Source organism: Bubalus kerabau, chromosome 13 (assembly GCF_029407905.1).
Source record: "Bubalus kerabau isolate K-KA32 ecotype Philippines breed swamp buffalo chromosome 13, PCC_UOA_SB_1v2, whole genome shotgun sequence".
Taxonomy (NCBI): domain Eukaryota; kingdom Metazoa; phylum Chordata; class Mammalia; order Artiodactyla; family Bovidae; genus Bubalus; species Bubalus kerabau.
In genome coordinates, this window is record NC_073636.1 from 11,266,004 (window position 1) to 11,285,123 (window position 19,120).

Below are 19,120 nucleotides of genomic sequence, written 5' to 3' on the forward strand. Positions count from 1 at the left end.
AGCGCGAGGATTCTGCTCGGTACTAACTCTGCATGAATGTACAGCTGGCTTTCATGTTTACATGTAATTAACTCTGTGTCCCTTCTTCCTCTTAGAGTCTCCTGGGAAATATCCTAACGTGCAGGTAAAAACTTTTATAATTTTATCTGAACTGTGGATTGTCTCCTATGTACATTATTTAGTAATCAACTTGTTTCCAAACCCCATTCAGCCAGCAGTCAGAATGAAAGATTCTGTTCCTAATAAAACAGTCAGAATGAAGGATTTCCAAACATCCATTTCAGGTAAATTTTGCAGTACACGGTTAACAATGGAAAGAGGGACACTGAACTATTTGAAATGCTCAGTCTTCATGCTTTTAACATTTTCTTTGCAAATTTAATTGAAGAATTGGACATACATAAGGCAAATGTTATTGTTGATACCCGTGATTTGAAACAAAAGATACAGGCATAAGAACAAGAAAATTTTAAAATATAAGCTTCAACTCAAGATGTTTCTGTATACGTTTCGACACTCTGAAGTTCTCAGTTTGGAATCTCTATAATTCTCAGGAAATCTTAGAGATTAAATTTTAGACTCTAAGTTTTTTCCAGTGCCCCAAATGCTTGTTTGAACTCTAACCTTTCCCTTGAGTAAAACTTCACTTGCTAATATGTCAGTTGTATTTCAGCTTGTAATTATTTCATTATAATGTTGTTACACAGATGAATGTAGGCCAATCAGATGTTTTCATTAGCAGACTATGTGTGTGTGTGCATTTGTGTGTGCATGCGTTTGTGTGTGTGTGTGGTGTCTTTGATTATTAGAAGTAGGGGAAGTAACCATACTTTAATGACTATTGGATAGACATAATCTTTTGAAACAGTGATACTGAAAGTTGTTGGCTTTAGGATCCTATTATACTTCTAAAACTTATTGAGAATTCCAAGGAACTTTTGTTTCTGTCTGTTGACGTTTACTATATGGAAATTCAGTTGAGTTCAGTCGCTCAGTCGTGTCCGACTCTTTGCGACCCCATGGACTACAGCACACCAGGCTTCGCTGTCCATCAGAACTCCTGAAGTTTACTCAGACTCAAGTCCATCGACTGGGTGATGCCATCCAACCATCTCATCCTTTGTCTTCCCCTTTTCCTCCTGCCTTCAGTCTTTGCCAACATCAGGGTCTTTTCCAGTGAGTCAGTTCTTCACATCAGGTGCCCAAAGTATTGGAGTTTCAGCTTCAGCATCAGGAGTGAATTCCCTTTGGATGGACCGGTTGGATCTCCTTGTAGCCCAAGGGACTCTCAAGAGTCTTCTCCAACACTACACTTCAAAAGCATCAATTCTTTGGTGTGCAGTTTTCTGTACAGTCCTACTCTCACATATATACATGACCACTGGAAAAACCATAGCTTTGACGAGACAGACCAATGTTGGCAAAGTAATGTGTCTGATTTTTGATATGCTGTCAAGGTTGGTCATAGCTTTTCTTCCAAGCACCAAGCGTATTTTAATTTCATGGGTGCAGTCACCATCTGCAATGATTTTGGAGCTCCCCCAAAATAAAGCCTGTCACTGTTTCCATTCTTTCCCCATCTATTTATCCCCGAAGGAATGGGACCAGATGCATTTCTTAGGTTTTTGAATGTTGAGTTTTAAACCAACTTTTTCACTCTCCTCTTTCACTTTCATCCAAAGGCTCTTTAGTTCTTCTTCAATTTCTACTATAAGGGTGGTGTTATCTGTATATCTGTGGTTATTGATATTTCTCCTGGCTATCTTGATTTCAGCTTGTGCTTCACCCAGCCTGGAATTCTGCATGATGTACTCTGTGTATAAATTAAATAAGCAGGGTGACAATATACAGCCTTGACATACTCCTTTCCCTATTTGGAATCAGTCTGTTGTTCCATGTCTAGTTCTAACTGTTGCTTCTTGCCCTGCATATAGATTTCTCAGGAGGTAGGTCAGGTGGTCTGGTATTCTCATCTCTTTAAGAATTTTCCAGTTTGTTGTGATCCACAGAGTTAAAAGCTTTGGGGTGGTCAATAAAGCAGAAGTAGATGTTTTTCTGGAACTCTTGCTTTTTTGATGATCCAGTGGATGTTGTCAGTTTGATCTCTGGTTCCTCTGCCTTTTCTAAATCCAGCTTGAATATCTGGAAGTTCACGTTTCATGTGCTATGGAGGGATGGCCTGGAGAATTTTGAGTATTGCTTTGCTAGCGTGTGAGATGAGTGCAGTTGTGCGGTAGTTTGAGCATTCTTTGGCATTGCCTTTCGTTGGGATTGGAATGAAAACTGACCATTTCCAGTCCTGTAGCCACTGCTGAGATTTCCAAATTTGCTGGCATATTGAGTGCAGCACTTTCATAGCATCATCTGTTAGGATTTGAAATAGCTCAACTGCAATTCTATCACCTCCACTAGCTTTATTCGTAGTGGTGCTTCCTAAGGCCCACTTGACTTCACATTCCAGGATGTCTGGCTCTAAGTAAAGGATCACACCATCGTGCTTATCTGGATCATGAAGATCTTTTCTATATAGTTTTTTGGTGTGTGTTCCTACCCCCTCTTCTTAATATCTTCTGCATCTGTAGTTGCTGCTGCTGCTAAGTCACTTCAGTTGTGTCCGACTCTGTGTGACCCCACAGACGGCAGCCCACCAGGCTCCCCCGTCCCTGGGATTCTCCACGCAAGAACACTGGAGTGGTTTGCCATTTCCTTCTCCAGTGCATGAAAGTGAAAAATGAAAGTGAAGTCTCTCAGTCCTGTCTGACTCTGTGCGACCCCATGGACTGTAGCCCACCAGGCTCCTCCATCCATGGGATTTTCCAGGCAAGAGTACTGGAGTGGGGTGCCATTGCCTCCTCCGTCTGCATCTGTTATGTCCATACTATTTCTTTCCTTTATTGTGCCCATTTTTGCTTGAAATGGTCCCTTGGTATTTCTTACTTTCTTGAGGCAATCTCTAGTCTTTCCCGTTCTATTATTTTCCTCTATTTCTTTGCACTGATCACGGAGAAATGTTTCCTTATCTCTCCTTGCTATTCTTTGGAACTCTGCATTCAAATGGGTATATCTTTCCTGTTCTCCCTTGCCTTTAGCTTCTCTTCTTTTCTCAGCTATTTGTAAGGCCTTGTCAGACAACCATTTTGCATTTTTGCAGTTCTTTTTCTCTGGGATGGTCTTGATCACTGCATTCTGTACAATGTCAGGAATCTCCATCCATAGATCTTCAGGCATTCTGTCTATCAAAACTAATCCCTTGAATCTATTTGCCACACCCACTGTATAATCCTAAGGGATTTGATTTAGGTCATAGATGGATGGTCTAGTGGTTTTCCCTACTTTCTTCAATTTAAGTCTGAGTTTGGCAATAAGGAGTTCATGATCTAAGCCACAGTCAGCTCCTGGTCTTGTTTTTGCTGACTGTATAGAGCATCTCCAAAGAATAGATTAGAATAGGCTGTAAAGAATAGAATCAGTCTGATTTCGTCATTGACCATCTGGTGATGTCCGTGTGTAGAGTCTTCTCTTGTGTTGTTGGAAGAGGGTGTTTGCTATGACAAGTACGTTCTCTTGGCAAAGCTCTGTTCACCTTTGTCCTGCTTCATTCTGTACTCCAAGGCCAGATTTACCTGTTACTCCAGGTATCTCGTGAATTCCTACTTGTACATTCGAGTCCCCTATATTGAAAAGAACTTTTTTTGGTGTTAGTTCTAGAAGGTCTTGTAGGTCATCACAGAACCATTCAACTTCAGCTTGTTCAGTGTTACTGGTCAGAGCATAGACTTGCATTACTGTGATATTGAATGGTTTGCCTTGGAAACGAACAGAGATCATTCTGTCATTTTTGAGATTGCATCCAAGTATGGCATTTGGGACTCTTGTTGACTGTAATGGCTACACCATTTCCTCTAAGGGATTCTTGCCCACAGTAGTAAACATAATGGTCTTCTAAGTTAAATTCACCCATTCCAGTCCATTTGGGAGCTTCCCTGGTAGCTCAGTCGGTAAAGAATCTACCTGCCATGCAGAAGACCCAAGTTCGAATCCTGGGTCAGGAAGATCTCCTAGGGAAGGAAATGGCAACCCACTCCAGCATTCTTGCTTGGAAAATCCTATCGCCAGAGGAGTCTGGCGAGCTACAAATAGCCCATGGGCTCAGAAGCGTCGGACAGGACTTACGGACTAAACCACAAACCAGTCCATTTCAGTTCACTGATTCCTAAAATGTTGATGTTCACTCTTGCCATCTCCTGCTTGACCGCTTCCAATTTGCCTTGATTCATGGACCTGACATTCCAGGTTCCTATGCAGTATTGCTCTTTACAGCCTTGGACTTGACTCCCATCATCAGTCACATCCAACAACAAGCTAGGTGTTGTTTTTGCTTTGTCTCGATCTCTTCATTCTTTCTGGATTTATTTCCCCACCGATCTCTAATAGCACATTGGACACCTACTGACCTGGGGAGTTCATTTTTTAGTGTCCTATCTTTTTGCCTTTTCATACTGCTCATGGGGTTCTCAAGGCAAAAATACTGAAGTGGTTTGCCATTCCCTTCTCCAGTGGACCATGCTTTGTCAGAACATTCCAGCATGACCCGTCTGTCTTGGATGGCCCTTCATGGCATGGCTTGCTCATAATTCCATTGAGTTAGACAAGTCTATGGTCCATGTGATCAGTTTGGTTAGTTTTCTGTGATTGTGGTTTTCAGTCTGTCTGCCCTCTGATGGATAAGGAAAAGAGGCTTATGGAAACTTCCTGATGGGAGAGACTGACTGAGGGGGAAACTGGGTCTTGTTCTGATGGGCTGGGCCATGCTCAGTAAATCTTTAATCAGACTTTCTCTTGATGGGTGGGGCTGTGTTCCCTCCCTGTTGTTTGACCTGAGGCCAAACTATGGTGGAGGTAATGAAGATAATGGCACCTCCTTCAGCAGGTGCCATGCATGCACTCAGTGCCCCTGACCCTGCAGCAGGCCACCACCAACCCTTGCCTCAGCCAGAGACTCCTGGAAAATAAAACTAAGAAACGTAAAAATACAGGCACACACAATCATAATGGCTAATTCCATTAGTCATTAGAGTTCTGATCTCACATATCCTGTCTCTGGAGAATTCCTGTGTGCACTCAGAACATAATTGAGCATGGAAGTAATGTTTAGAGTTGTTGTGAAAAGAGTTTTGACCTCTTGGATCCCCTGGCCCAGTGGGTCTCTGGACTTCAGGGATTCTCAGAGCACACTACAGAACCATCATTTTAAACCATTGGCATGGTTGGATGTGAAATGATAAAGGGACCCTTGTGTTGACATGGGTTTAAAGTTTTATTTTTACATTTCTTGCTTGTTTCTTTGATTTCTCTTAACAAATTTAGACCTGAGAGTTCCTTTTTTTTTTTTAAGCAAATATTTCTGTGTTGCGTTCATTCTTCCCTCATGGTGCTCTGTGCTCTTTAGAGCCAGTGTGGTCCTAGACTTATCCTGTTTTCACGTGGAAACAATTAGTTACCCACAAGACTATCATGTCTCATATAAGTTTTTGATGTCTATCCAGGGCTTAAAAAATGAGTTCTGAAGATATTGATAATTTGAGGAAAGACAGCTCATTGTAATTAAAGAAGTTGTCATTGGTGGTGGTGTTCAGTTGCTAAGTCGGGTCCGACTCTTTGTGAGCCCATGGACTGCAGCACGCTAGGCCTCCCTGTGCCTCACCATCTCCCGGAGTTTGCCCGAGTTCATATCCATTCATCAACGATGCTATCCCACCATCTCATCCTCTGCCATTCCCTTCTCCTCCTGCCCTCAATCGTTCCCAGCATCAGGGTCTTTTCCAGTGATTCAGCTCTTCACATCAGGTGCCCAAAGTATTGGAGCTTTAGTTTCAGCATCAGTTCTTCCAGTGAATATTCAGCATTGATTTCTCTTAGGATGGACTGGTTTGATCTCTTTGGTGTCCAAGGGACTCTCAGATGTCTTCTCTAGCACCACTCTTTGAAAGCATCAATTCTTTGGTGCTCAGCCTTCTTTAAGGTCCAACTCTCACATCTGTACATGACTAATGAAGAAACCATGGCTTTGGCTGTATGGACCTTTGTCAGCGAAGTGATGTCTTTGCTTTTTATGTTGTCTAGGTTTGTAACATTAATGAAAGTAGTAGCATTCATTAAAAGTGTTTTTAAAACCATGGTCTCTAGAGCACACAGTATTATAAGGCATAGTTAAGTGTAAAATAAGGTAGATATACATTTTCTTAATAATATATTTGTATGTTGAAAAATAGTCCTGTATGAGTGTAAGAGTTGGAGTATAAAGAAAGCTGAATGCAGAAGAATTGATGCTTTTGAACTGTAGTGTTGGAGGAGACTATTGAGAGTCCCTTGGACTGCAAGGTGATCCAACCAGTCCATCCTAAAGGAAATCAGTCCTGGGTGTTCATTGGAAGGACTGATGTTGAAGCTGAAACTCCAATATTTTGGCCACCTGATGTGAAGAGCTGACTCATTTGAAAAGACCCTGATGTTGGGCAAGATTGAGGGCAGGAGGAGAAGGGAACAACAGAGGATGAGATGGTTGGATGGAATCACTGACACAATAGACATGAGTTTGGGTAGACTCCAGGAGTTCAGAGATGAAGACTGCAGCGGTGTTCCCGGTAGGGAATTACTCAGTCAGCTATGCAAGTTGGAGCTGCCAGGAAACAGGAAGCAAAGAAGGTAATGCAGAAGCCCAGAGCACTCAGCTTTGGGCCACCTGGGCACAGCCTTATCGTCCTTCTGATGGTTCCAAATTAGATTTTGTGGCAAAGTCTACCTTGTGCTGACTCCTTTTATGCAACCTGCAGCCAATCGGTACCTCTTAGCAAGGTGTTTGCATTCTCCCTCTGATCACAGTAATACAATAAATAACAAAGAGAGTTAGGAAAAAGTAAGTTCGTTCAGGCTGGTATTTAGCATATACCTGAGAGTGGGTAGCAGGATTATGTTTAGAACTCTGGGACTAGTTGGGAGACTAGGTAGCCATCTAGAGACTGCCTTCTCAAAACGGGACTTCATGGCAGTGTTTTATATGGCTGTCAATTCATAAGCATTAGTTATGATTATATTCAGTATAACTGCAAAAGCAACTCTGATACCAAATACTAAAATATTTCTTGTGTTTTCTGTGACTTTGTATTTTTTAGAATTGGCTTTCCCAGTGGGAATGGGAGTCATGGGAAATTTGCTACATAGTACCTCCTTCTCAGCTGTGTCCACATAGTATATCGACTTGTTTTAGTATTTGTAATGAATTAAGAGTTCACAAGGGAGGTTGGTATAAAGGAGTGCTGTATCATTGAAAAGCAGTATATAGCAAGTCAATTCTGTTTCTACTAGGACGCCCAGTCTATTGAGTAACCACATCTAATACTGTGTTGTCCATAAATACTAATTAATTTAGCGCCCTTAATCAGTCATACGGTCAGGGCTATGGTAAGAAATCATCCACTGTTTCTTTTCTCATTCCTGTACTTTTTTCTTTTCTATCCTCACCTTGCATTTACAGAATATTCTCAGTTATCTCCTAGAATAGTGACTACAGGCTCTAAACTCAACATGTTTGTCTTTTTTTCTTTTAATCTATACAACTGAGTCTTTGCTCTTGTTTTTCCATGAGCTTGGTAGGTCCGGGAAAAACAAATTCAAATAAAATGCCTACACGAGTCCCTTCAACACTGGACGATGCGAAATAGGAAAACTACAAAATAGATAGAAGCTACTTCAGTCAGTTCATGTTGATCATTTTCTTCTCAGTCAATACATTTTATAAAACAACGAGCAGTACCTACTCCTTCAGGGTCCCTGGATTTGTACATTTATTGGTTTCTTAAAGATTTATTCTATACTGTACCCTGAACGTTTTATATGCTAAATATTTCTGTAAACACTCCCTCAGTTCAGGCCTGTGTCACCTTTTTGTTCCCAGTATTAATGCCTTCAGATTCGCCTTCCTCCGGTTATCCGTATGCCCTTCAGATTCCTCCCTCCGTGGTGTTTAGAGTCCCCAATCTCAAAAGCACACGTGACCACGAGGCACTCTGAGTCACATCAATGTCTAGACCTCTTAAAGCACCACTGATGCTCTCACAGTCTGACTTCTGCCTGACCCTCTGTCTCTAGCCCTTTCAGTCCTTTGCTCTAGAATTCTGAACTGCTGCTGGCGCCCTCGTCACTTGTCCCTGTTGTTGTTCAGTCGCTCAGTCCTGATTCTATGCAGCCCCATGGACCGCAGCACACCAGGCTTCCCTGTCCTTCACCATCTCCCAGCGCGTGCTCAACTCACGTTCATGGAGTCGGTGATGCCATCCAACCATCTCATCCTCTGTCATCCCCTTTTCCTCCCGACTTCAACCTTTCCCAGCATCAGGGTCTTTTCTAATGAGTCAGCTCTTCGAATCCGGTGGCCAAAGTACTGGAGCTTCAGTGCCAGTGTCAGTCTTTCCAATGAATGTTCAGAACTGATTTTGTTTAGGATTGACTGGTTGGATCTCCTTGCGGTCCAAGGGACTGTCATGAGTCTTTTCGAACACCACAGTTGAAAAGCATCAGTTCTTCGGTGCTCAGTCTTCTTTTTGGTCCAACTCTCACATCCATAAATGACTACTGTAAAAGCCTTTGCTTTGACTAGACGGAACTTTGTCGGCAAAGTACCCTCTCTGCTTTTTGATACGCTAAGTTTGTCATACCTTTTCTTCCAAGGAGCAAGTGTCCTTTAATTTCATGACTGCAGTCACCATCTGCATTTCTTTTGGAGCCCAAGAAAATAAAGTCTGTTTCTGTTGTCATTGTTTCCTATCTCTTTGCCACGAAGTGATGGGACTGGATGCCATGACCTTTGTCAGTCCCATCCCTTCACTTTGGACAGATATCTACCCTGTGGTGTATGTGCTTCTCTCCCCATCTTGCTACAGCCTGAAATGCTCTCCCTCTCATGCCCTCTGTTCCCTTGAACTGTGTAAGTCTGCACTCAGGCATTATCTCTGGAAAAGCCATCCCTGACACCTTTTTCTACATTTTTCATTAAACTCCAGTGTCTAGTACTGAGCGGAAACCTGAGAAATAATGATCGCATAAGAGAAACTGGGGCTCTGTATCAACCTAGAGGGGTGGGATGGGGAGGGAGATGAGAAGGAGGTTCAAAAGGGGCGATAAATGTGTACCTATGGCTCATTCATGTTGAGGTTTGGCAGAAAACAACAAAATTCTGTAAAGCAGTTATCCTTCAATAAAAAAATAAATTTAAAAAAATGCTATATATACTGAGGTGACTTTTAAGAGCTTGTCCTCTGCAGTCTAGGAGCCAAGAGGAGAGACATGTAAAGAAATAATTTACAGTCCAGATCTGTATCTATCAGTAGGAAAACCTAGAAAGATACACTAGAAAAATATTTAAAGTACTAAGGTAGCTACAAGGAAAGGCATACCTCTTTATCAGGGGAAAGATGGCAGTAATTAAAGACAACTTCACAAAGCAGGTTGAGCCTTAAAAGATGAAAAGTAATTTGTCAGATGAGTAGAGGGAAGCCTTTCAGATGAAGGAACTGATAAAAGCTAAAAAGTAAGAGGAATTTTGTAAAGCATGAATAATGTTGCAGTTGATGCTTGGCACATTGTTAAAAAGGTCTGTTATGAAGTAGAGAAGAGAATATATGGTGATTTTATATGTCTGTCCTGTATTTTGTTTGGTTTCTGATTGTTTTGTTCACTGATGTTTAGATGAATCTGTGACTGAATCTTTGAGCTGTTTGTGTGCCTGTAACCTGGTGACATCTGGTATTTCCCAAATGGTTTGTTGAAGTTTTTAGGTCATTGGAAGTAGTTCTTAAAGAAGTAAATATTCAGCTGAAGATTAAGATTGATTTAATCTGTCATTTCATACAATATTTTAGATCTATGTTTAAATGAGGATTATGTCTTTTATCTAAACATTCTAAGTAATTTTAACTAAACATGCAGATCTGTCAAGAGAACTAGACTTGGAAATGATAACAGAGGAAAAACAAGAAATACTTGATGAAGATGAAAATAACCATGCACAGGTATGTAAAACTGTAAATTTCAATTTCTGGTGTAGTACTGTGTAAGAAAAAGTGTATCAAACAAGGCAAATTAGAATGGAAAGATAAGTTAAAACCCATCACAAATGAGTTAAAGTGGAAGTTCAGTGAAATTTTGTGAGGAATACCAAATTACTGCTTCTCATGAGGAAGATCCACTATGTGATAAGCCTTAAGAAGGAACAAACCAAAAGGAAATATCTCCTAATCTCACAAATAATATACCTGATTGTGAGGAAAAAGATGCATTTGGAGTATCTGTCTAACTAGTATTCCAAGCATTTCCTGAACCAAAAGAACCCAGTCTCAAAAATGTTTTTCTGTGGTCTGTAAACTCTGGGTCCCTTGGATAGACTTGTCGTTCATCTTCAAAGCTTTGTTTCCCTGAAAATAAAGTAGACTTTGAAAATTATCAACTAGACATTGAACATGTGTTTATGAAAATTGAGCCGAGTTTTTATAATTATACAGAAAATAAAAAAGTAGGGGAGCCAGTAGTTACATTCGAAGTGAAAGACCAAGAGATTGATATGCAAATGTCACAAAATATGAGGCAAGATCCCACTAATCAGAAATTAGACACGGGACAGGCATGTCAGTCTAGTCTGTGGCTTGTCTACTCTGGTAAGATGAAACATATAATTCAAATAAAAATTCATGTTCCCCTTGCTGTTGTTAGAATGCTGATTTGAAGAATAAAGCAATACAGGACTGGTTCCAGAAGCCACTGCATGCGGATAATTGCAGTGCCAGTGACAGTAAAACCATGGAACCCGAATTAGAAAATGGGAATTCTTCTCCACCTAATAGTCATGGCGCATCTGAAATGTATGTAAGTGAAGAATTAGAGAAGGATATACAGAGGTTTAAGAAGGAAATAGACATGTTACAAGTAGAGTTGCTGGCTCTGGAAAAAGAGAAAATTCAACTTCCAAAAGAGATGCAGGCTCATTTATTCTTGTTTTGGTTTTTCTCTTTCTTGATGATGTGGTCCCTTTTGATTTTCTACTAACGAATAAAGCAGGGTCATCCAAAGAGGTAATTGTGTAGAAATCGATTATTATCTCAATAACAGGAATTCAGGAAACTATTTTCATGGCTTTTGTCCTTCAGTCAATTCTAATATCTAATTGTTCTCCATCAGTCTTCATATTGGAGAAGGCAATGGCACCCCACTCCAGTACTGTTGCCTGGAAAATCCCATGGACGGAGGAGCCTGGTGGGCTGCAGTCCATGGGGTCACTAGGAGTCGGACACGACTGAGCGACTTCACTTTCACTTTTCCCTTCCATGCATTGGAGAAGGAAATGGCAACCCACTCCAGTGTTCTTGCCTGGAGAATCCCAGGGACGGGGAAGCCTGGTGGCTGCCATCTATGGGGTCACACAGAGTCGTACATGACTGAAGCGACTTAGCAGTAGCAGCAGTCTTCATATGGACTGGGAAACTCATTTAGCTATGTACCACGTGGTCTTCTGAGCCAGAATAAGCACCAAGGAAATTGCTTAAGAAGAATAATCAGCTAGGGTTTTGCACCTTTTTTTCCCCTTTAACTCTGTTGGGTTAAATATGTTATATTTCCATAGAATGGGAAGAAAGCACTCACTGAGAGATGGGACATGAACATGTGTTCCCTCTAATCTCTTCATTGTGGTTGAATACGTGTGATCTTCTCTGCTTTCCGCAATCACTGGGCACTTAGATTTCCAGCATGGCCGCTTCAGGATCTTTTTAATAACAAATACATGTGCTCCCACATATGCTTTAATCAGCACTCTCAAATGTTTCTTTTGAGACAGACCTTTCCATTATGTTGTTTACTAAAATGTAGAAGTTTTGACATGTGTGATTTTGTTACATAGGTTGTGTGTGTGTGTGTGTGTGTGAAAGTTGCTCAGTCAGGTCCAACTCTTTGCGAACCCTTGAACTGTAGCCTGCCAGGCTCCTCTGTCCATGGAATTCCCCAGGCCAGAAAGAATACCAGAGTGGCTAGCTGTTCCCTTCTCCAGGGGATCTTCCTAACCCAGGGATCAAACCCAGGTCTCCCGCATTGAAGGTGGATTCTTTAATGTTTGAGCCACCAGGGAAGCCCATAGGTAGTATAAACCCTGAGCAAAAAAGGAAAAAAAAAAAAAATTAAGTGTTTACCTACAAAGGAGAAGACTGAGTTCTGAGATGCTGTGAGATTTTTCTTCTTCAGTAATAGGTTTTGAAAAATTGTTTTTGCTCTTTTGTGTAAGAGGTGCTTTGACTGAGTTTGAACAACAGACAAAAAGACAAAACAACAACAACAACAACAACAAAAACAACTCTATGTGTTCTCCTGTTTAAAAAAAAAAAAAAAAAAGGAGATGATCCCTACCCACAACTAAGGCATTGAGTTACTGTGCCAAAGTCATGCTTTTAACTTACCTGATTAACCTGATGAATTCATTTGGTAATATATAACATTCAATGTTCCAGAATTGTATCATCTCTTTTGGTGCCATAAAATGCTAGGGAGTGCCAGTTTAGGGGCCTTAAACAAAACCTTGAACATTTTTTGATATTATTGCTGTTTTTGGTAAATAGTGGGGCAATGCTGCTGCTGCTACTGCTAAGTCGCTTCAGTCGTGTCTGACTCAGTGCGACCCCATTGATGGCAGCCCACCAGGCTCTCCCATCCCTAGGATTCTCCAGGCAAGAACTGGAGTGGGTTGCCATTTCCTTCTCTACTAGGTAATTATATCTATACCCTCTAGCTGTAAGGTTTGACAGTTATTGCATGTGGAATTGGGAAGCATTACTTATATTCCAGAATTCCACACTAACTAACAACTCCTCAGTTTCATTCTGCTCCTTGTGTTTTGGTAAACTCTGGTTCATTTAATGTAGTGAACACCGTCACTTTTTTGCTATCTCCCGGATCCAAGTGAAAAAAGAATTATAAAAGGCAGAGGGGAAAGAATAGCTTTAGTGCAGAGAGAAGAATGTTTGCTTTTTGAGGCGCGAAGGTGTCACATCCTCTCCATCTGGCTGTTTAATGGAAAATCCAGGTGGTAAAGACCAAAGAGGACAGATTTTGTGTCTTTGTCTTTTTATTTCTCTGTCTCTCCCAGTCAGATGGGGAAGACTGAATATGAATAATTGCATCTTATTAAGAAAGCCATTTTTGAAATTTTGGGAATTTTGATTCTTTCCGCAAACAGAAAGGAGCAGATTTTACAAAGATTTCAGTGACTTGTAAGTGATAAAATTAAAATAAACACAAAAATATTTTTATCACTTAAGTTCAGGGCGAGCACTGAGTCAAATAATAAAATTGAAAACAAAGATCTTTATAATCAATACACAGCAATTATTCTTAGTGTCAAACTTCCATTAAAGGTTGAAGAAGAAAAGAAGCACAAAAGCAGTGAAGTGGAAGTATCAGAGAACGTATGCGATGCTGCTGATGAGAGTGGATTGTTTCCGCAGAGAAAGCGTGGAAGAAACAGCAACCAGGAGTTTCCTGCTATGCAGAATGAGGGTTCGGATAGGTAATCCTATATCAATATTTAACAGCACGTCCCTTCTTATGTTCCTATAAAATAATTTCTAACTTGAGCTAATGTTTGTGATGTACAGATTTTATATTTTACTAGAGATTTACTAGGTTATTTTTAATACTCTTGTCCTTTAGCCTTATTACTAGAGTTCCTTTGTTAATATACCACCATGTTACATATTAGAGTATTCTGGATTTGACTGCATATTTGCCTTAATCAGTGTGTTGTATATTTAAATGTGTTTTGTCACTAATGAACGTCCTTTCATTTCAGTCTGAGGGCTTCTCTCAGCATTTCTCATGAGGCGGGACTAGTGGTGATGAACTCCATCAGGTTTGCTTTGTCTGGGACAGTTTTTATTTCTCTTTCATTTCTGAAAGACAACTTTTCTGGAAAGAGTCCCTTGGCTGGCAGGCTTTTCTCTCCTAGCTCTTTGAGTGTGTCCATGGAGGAGGCCAGATTGCTGCTGGTGGCGGGAGAGCCCATGAGGCGTCGGTCTTTCAGCCGTGAAGCTGCCGTAGCCACATCATGCGGGTGGTTTAAAAGTGAGCTCTCCTCCCCTGGCCAAATATTGCCTTGGTTTCTTCTTTCATAGTATATGTGCCTCATGTCACTTAAAATGCCACCTAAATTAAGTGTGGCTTTTTTCTGTGAATTCTTTTTCATTTATTTTTGGCTGCCCTGGGTCTTTGCCGCCGCAGTGCGTGGGCTTCTCAGTGTGGTGGCTTCTCTTGATGCTGAGCGAGGGCTCTGGGGTGCTGGCCTCAGTAGCCGTGGAGCACGGTTTAGTTGCCCCACCGCATGCGGGATCTCCCCTGACCAGGACTGGAACGCCTGCCCCCTTTATTGGCAGGTGGACTCCTAAGCACTGGACCACCAGGGAAGTCCCTAAATTCACCATTATTATATTTAGTAGCAAAATAAAAAATATAGTGTAAATCTACTTATGGCGCCCATGTCTAAGAGTAAAGACACTTAGCCAGGGGACTCCAGGTTTGCAGTGTAGCCCTTGAGGTTCTTCTCAGTGTCTTTCCAGACGCATCTCTCTACTTTCTTCCATGTATTTTGTGCTCTTCCTTCCAGGTTCCTTGGAAACAACCCAGATGCCCTGTGCCTGATGTTTGTGCTCACACTCGAATCTCCAAGTAGAATGATTTTCTCCCTTTTCTGTTTCTCATGACCTCCTCTCTTCACTTCTTCTGCAAATCCTTCCTTATTTCACTTATCACTTTCATATGTCAACTTTTATATATCATATTGTATCATAATCATATCTGTGTTTGAAGGAGGAATTTGTCTTCTTGCATATGGTTGGTACTCTATAACTGTTTTGTGAATTAATCAATGACTTAAGATGGGTAAGAGTTGGGATTTTATAAGAATTGTTTTTTTATTCTTTATCAGTTGAATTATTAGAAAACATTGGCTTTTTTTGGACTTTTTAAAGTAGCGATCCTGGTGTGCACAGGAAGGGAGTAAAGAAAAAGAATGATGACAAATGGGCACCGGGAGGACGTGTGATGGCACCGATATTTGAAAAGACCAATTCACTGACTGGTGGTCTGCTGCACGTGAATGATGATGGCATTTTAAGGGAAGTGGATCAGAGTGATGACAGGTACATTCTCCAGATTGCTTGTTTGTAGGGGAAGAAATGTTAGCACTGAATACTTCTTCTGGAAATAACAGCAGCATTATACAGTGCTCAGGCCAAGACAAGAGATTGCTCAACTCTAGTGGATGAACACTGCTGAAAGGTTAAGGTGAGGACCAGTGCCTTTGGCCGGAAGCCATTTCAGTAAATAGTCCCCTTGGAAGCTGGACTGTAATGAATACACGTAAACATTCAGTAGGGAATGTTATTGGGACAGGCAATGAAGAGCTGGATGGTAACTGAAGAGGAATGTGGAGTTCACAGGTGTTTCTTGTTTTATGTTAAGAAGGGAGCTCCTAGAGTATGGATGCTCTTGGAAATGAGCCAGCAGAGGGTGTGTTTATTTAGTTTAGTCTTGTTTGCATTTCCAATACTAGAAAGCTTATTGACTGTATGACATTATCTTTAAACTATTACAGTAAACTAATTGTACGTAATACTTCTGTTCATGTATAGTTTTATGGTAAGGGCTTGTTCATTGGTTCCGAAGTATAGTATTCCTATGTAATGGAATATGCAGATGATTGCTTAAGTTAATTCTATCATATATAGATTTTCAAAAATTACATAATTGTGAATTTACACACACACAGGCTATACTGAATAGGATATGGTCATTCCTTGATGATTCTAGTTGATAGTAACATGGTGAGGAGCTATGATTTTGTAAGGTGCTCTGAAACATCACATCATCATATGAACTTCATAGTTGTTTATAGATTCCAGGGAAAAGGGGAAGATTTTGTTTATATTCAATAGAAAAACATTATTAGCAGTCTTTCACAAATTATTCCTTTTGCATGGCAGAGATCTAAATGACAGAACCCATGCTTCCTTTACTATGCGTGTCATTAACACGTATTGTGTGCTCAATACATGTATGTCAGATGCATGAAGAATCAGCAGATTGGGTGAATGAAGGCCTATTGATGAATTTCTTTACAGAAAGCAAAACTGTATTGACAGTAGATTTGCAGGCTTGCCTACCTCTGAAGTCTTTAATTTTTGAGAAATATGTTTTAAGATTCAGAAATCATTATTTATAGCTATAGCTAGATCTGAAATAACCCTATAGATTCATTTGCTATCGTATTACTTAAAAAGGCTTTTCGATATTACTTTCTCAGCATATTTTGGAAGAGCCGTGTTGAAGCCAGACTTCCTGGGTTTGAATTCTGGGTCTGCTGGTGACATGCTGAGTGGGCCTGGGCACGTTCCTCAGCCTTTGTGTGCTCCATTTCTTCCTGTACCATCTCCCAGAATGACTGTGGGGATGAAGATGCCTTTAGGACATGGCAAGTGCTTCTAATGATGCATGGCTGATGCATAAGACGTCCTCAAAAGCCAATAGCTTGGTTATTCAAATGGGTTTCTTTCTTAGAAGGACTGAAGGAATACCTCCCAGATAGGTCGTATTGCCATAAAAGTTAGCTCTTATGGAAAAGGACAGGTGCAAAAGCACTGGTATAGTTTCCTATCACACAACGCAAGTAACTTTATGTTTTTCCTTTTCCTTGGATCTAACTTTAATACTTTATTAATATTAGTGATATATTTTCTGTGTCCTTTAATGCTGCTCTTATTTATTTCTGCGTCCTTTATAGACAATGACTTGCCAATGCAAAGAGTTTATATGAAAAAGTTTAGGTATTGTTTGTATTTTTGAATATTTAATATTAGCCTGAAAAGAATCATTTGTTCTTTTAGGCCTGCAAGGAAAACACCGTATGAAAAGAAGAAGGTATAGTAAAAAAAATGAACTTTCAAAAATATTATCCTTGTCGAAAATACTTTGTCAAAGGAATAGTGGTAAAATAGAAAATCTTCCTTTGTTGTAGAGAAGTTTACCTTGAACACATCATTCAGAAACACTGTTGATAAAGTTATCCTTTTGATAAAAATCTCTTCTTTTAAGAAATGTCTGTTTTTGTTTTGTACAGAGTTTTATCACCTCTGTACACTTGGTATATTTATACATATTTTAAGGACATTGTGAAACAGTATTGTTTACGTGTAGGTCAAAGAACAAATTAATTACGTGAATGACCTGGATGACTTAACTCAGTCGTCTGAGACTGTTTCTGAGGATGGCGACGGGCTTTACTCTACGAATTCCCCATTGGAAGTAGAACCTCTCGATGTGGGGCGTAAAGGTAGGACCGCAGTGTAAATGTTAACGGAAAGCCTGTCTGTGTATAGAGCAGTGATATATGCGCACCTTGTCAGTTCTGCTCTAGAGCCAGGGATATGTTACAGTGCTGTGCATCCCATAAGTTTGTCTTGCGTTAAAAGGACATGAACGTGAGTGTATACTCTGAGCCACAGGCTTATGATCCTTCCCACTCACTGTACCTTCTGTTGACTCTTCTTTCCTGTGCCCCCACCCACGGTCAGGTCAGCATCATTTTCCTCCTAGAGTCACTGAAATAATCTCAGGACTTCTTTCACTGCCACTCCACCTGGCAGAATGTCGGTCTGTACGGCACCTGTAATTATTGCCTATTTGTAAACATTCAGGTCTCATCATGCTACCCTCTTGCTTCAAGCCCAACTGTTGCCTCTCTTTGCTGCATGGTTAAAGGTCACAATTGTGTGGTTCCATCTGGTTTGAGTTTTCACCCTTCTTTCTACGTGAATTCTAGAATCAGCTTGTCAGTTCCCTAAAGTGTCTGCTGGTCTTAACATTTTCATTTTCTTTCAGGTGCAAATACTTTGTACTTTCTCTTTTCATTACCTCTTTGATCCAAGGGTTATTTAGATCCATGTGACTTAGTTTCCAAATATTGAGAGTTTTCCAGAGATCCTTCTGTGCTCTTGCTTCTCATGATGTGTTAGGCGCATCCAGAGGGGCCCTGGGGCTCGGGCTGATTATTTCCTGCCTTGGAGGCCAGACCTTGCTGACTACCCTGTTCATTCTGCTGGTAGGTAGGAGTGTTTCCAGCCTGGCTCAGGAGGCTAGATAGAATCCCTGGGAGCGCGTGAGCTCCAGGCACGGTTTCCTGTAGTCTTTTTAGACGGTCTCTCCCTGGTCTCAGGCGGTTTCTCACACATGTGCACTCTTCGTTCCTCTGCTGAATACCCGAGGGGCTCCTCCTCAGATCTCCGGGGTCCTTTTCCTGTGTTCTGCTCTCTCCTCTCCACGGTTCTGACCTGTGATCTCTGCCCACGTTGGTTTCCCCCAGACTCTCAGCTTCATCACCTCCACTTGGGGAGTCTGGTGCACTAAGCTGCCATCCCTTCTCCCCATGTCGGGGCCTGGAACTTCTCTCCAGGCAGTGAGCTGGGGCGTTCCTTAGGGTAACCTCGTGTGTTTCCAGGATCGTTGTCCTTCATTCTCTGAAGTCCTTTGTCATGAAAATCATTGTTTAATGTATTTTGTCGGTGTTGTTTTTGCTCGCTCCACTCAGGAAGGTAAATTGGTAGCTCTTCACTCTGTCTCGGTTAGAAACACATGGCAGCTGGAGACTGTCCACAGGGTTGTTCCTCCTACTCTGCTCCCTACTTCCTGCTCATCCTTCATTTCTCAGTGTGACAGCTCTTCCCCAGGGAAATCTTCCCTGGACCCAGTCTGTGTCAAGTTCTGTTATGTGATCATAGAACTCTCTTTTCTTAGAGTATCTATGTGAGGTCACAATCATTTGATTTGTCTTTCTCTTGTACTAGACTTCAAGCTGAACAAGAGCCAGGGGCGTCTGTTTTATCTTCAGATCTTAGAATAATGTCTTCCACATTATAGAGAATATTTGTTCATTGCCTGGATGAGTAACTGTGAAAGGCACAGTTCTTTATATTCAAAAATTACTCACATAATTTTTTTGTTTGTTTGTTTCTATCTTTGTTTTGTTCATCATGCA

The 19,120-nt window shown here is 41.0% G+C and overlaps 1 protein-coding gene across 1 annotated transcript in view; it reads left to right on the plus strand.

Annotated features, from left to right (window-relative positions):
- The window catches only part of LOC129626154 (ankyrin repeat domain-containing protein 26-like), an 87,858-nt gene that overhangs the window by 43,366 nt on the left and 25,372 nt on the right, over positions 1 to 19,120 (plus strand). The window contains 9 exon segments of the mRNA XM_055545362.1: positions 96 to 124; positions 212 to 284; positions 9,964 to 10,067; positions 10,765 to 10,917; positions 13,452 to 13,603; positions 13,886 to 13,945; positions 15,063 to 15,230; positions 16,974 to 17,007; positions 17,284 to 17,419. Coding sequence (XP_055401337.1) covers positions 96 to 124; positions 212 to 284; positions 9,964 to 10,067; positions 10,765 to 10,917; positions 13,452 to 13,603; positions 13,886 to 13,945; positions 15,063 to 15,230; positions 16,974 to 17,007; positions 17,284 to 17,419 — 909 coding nt within the window.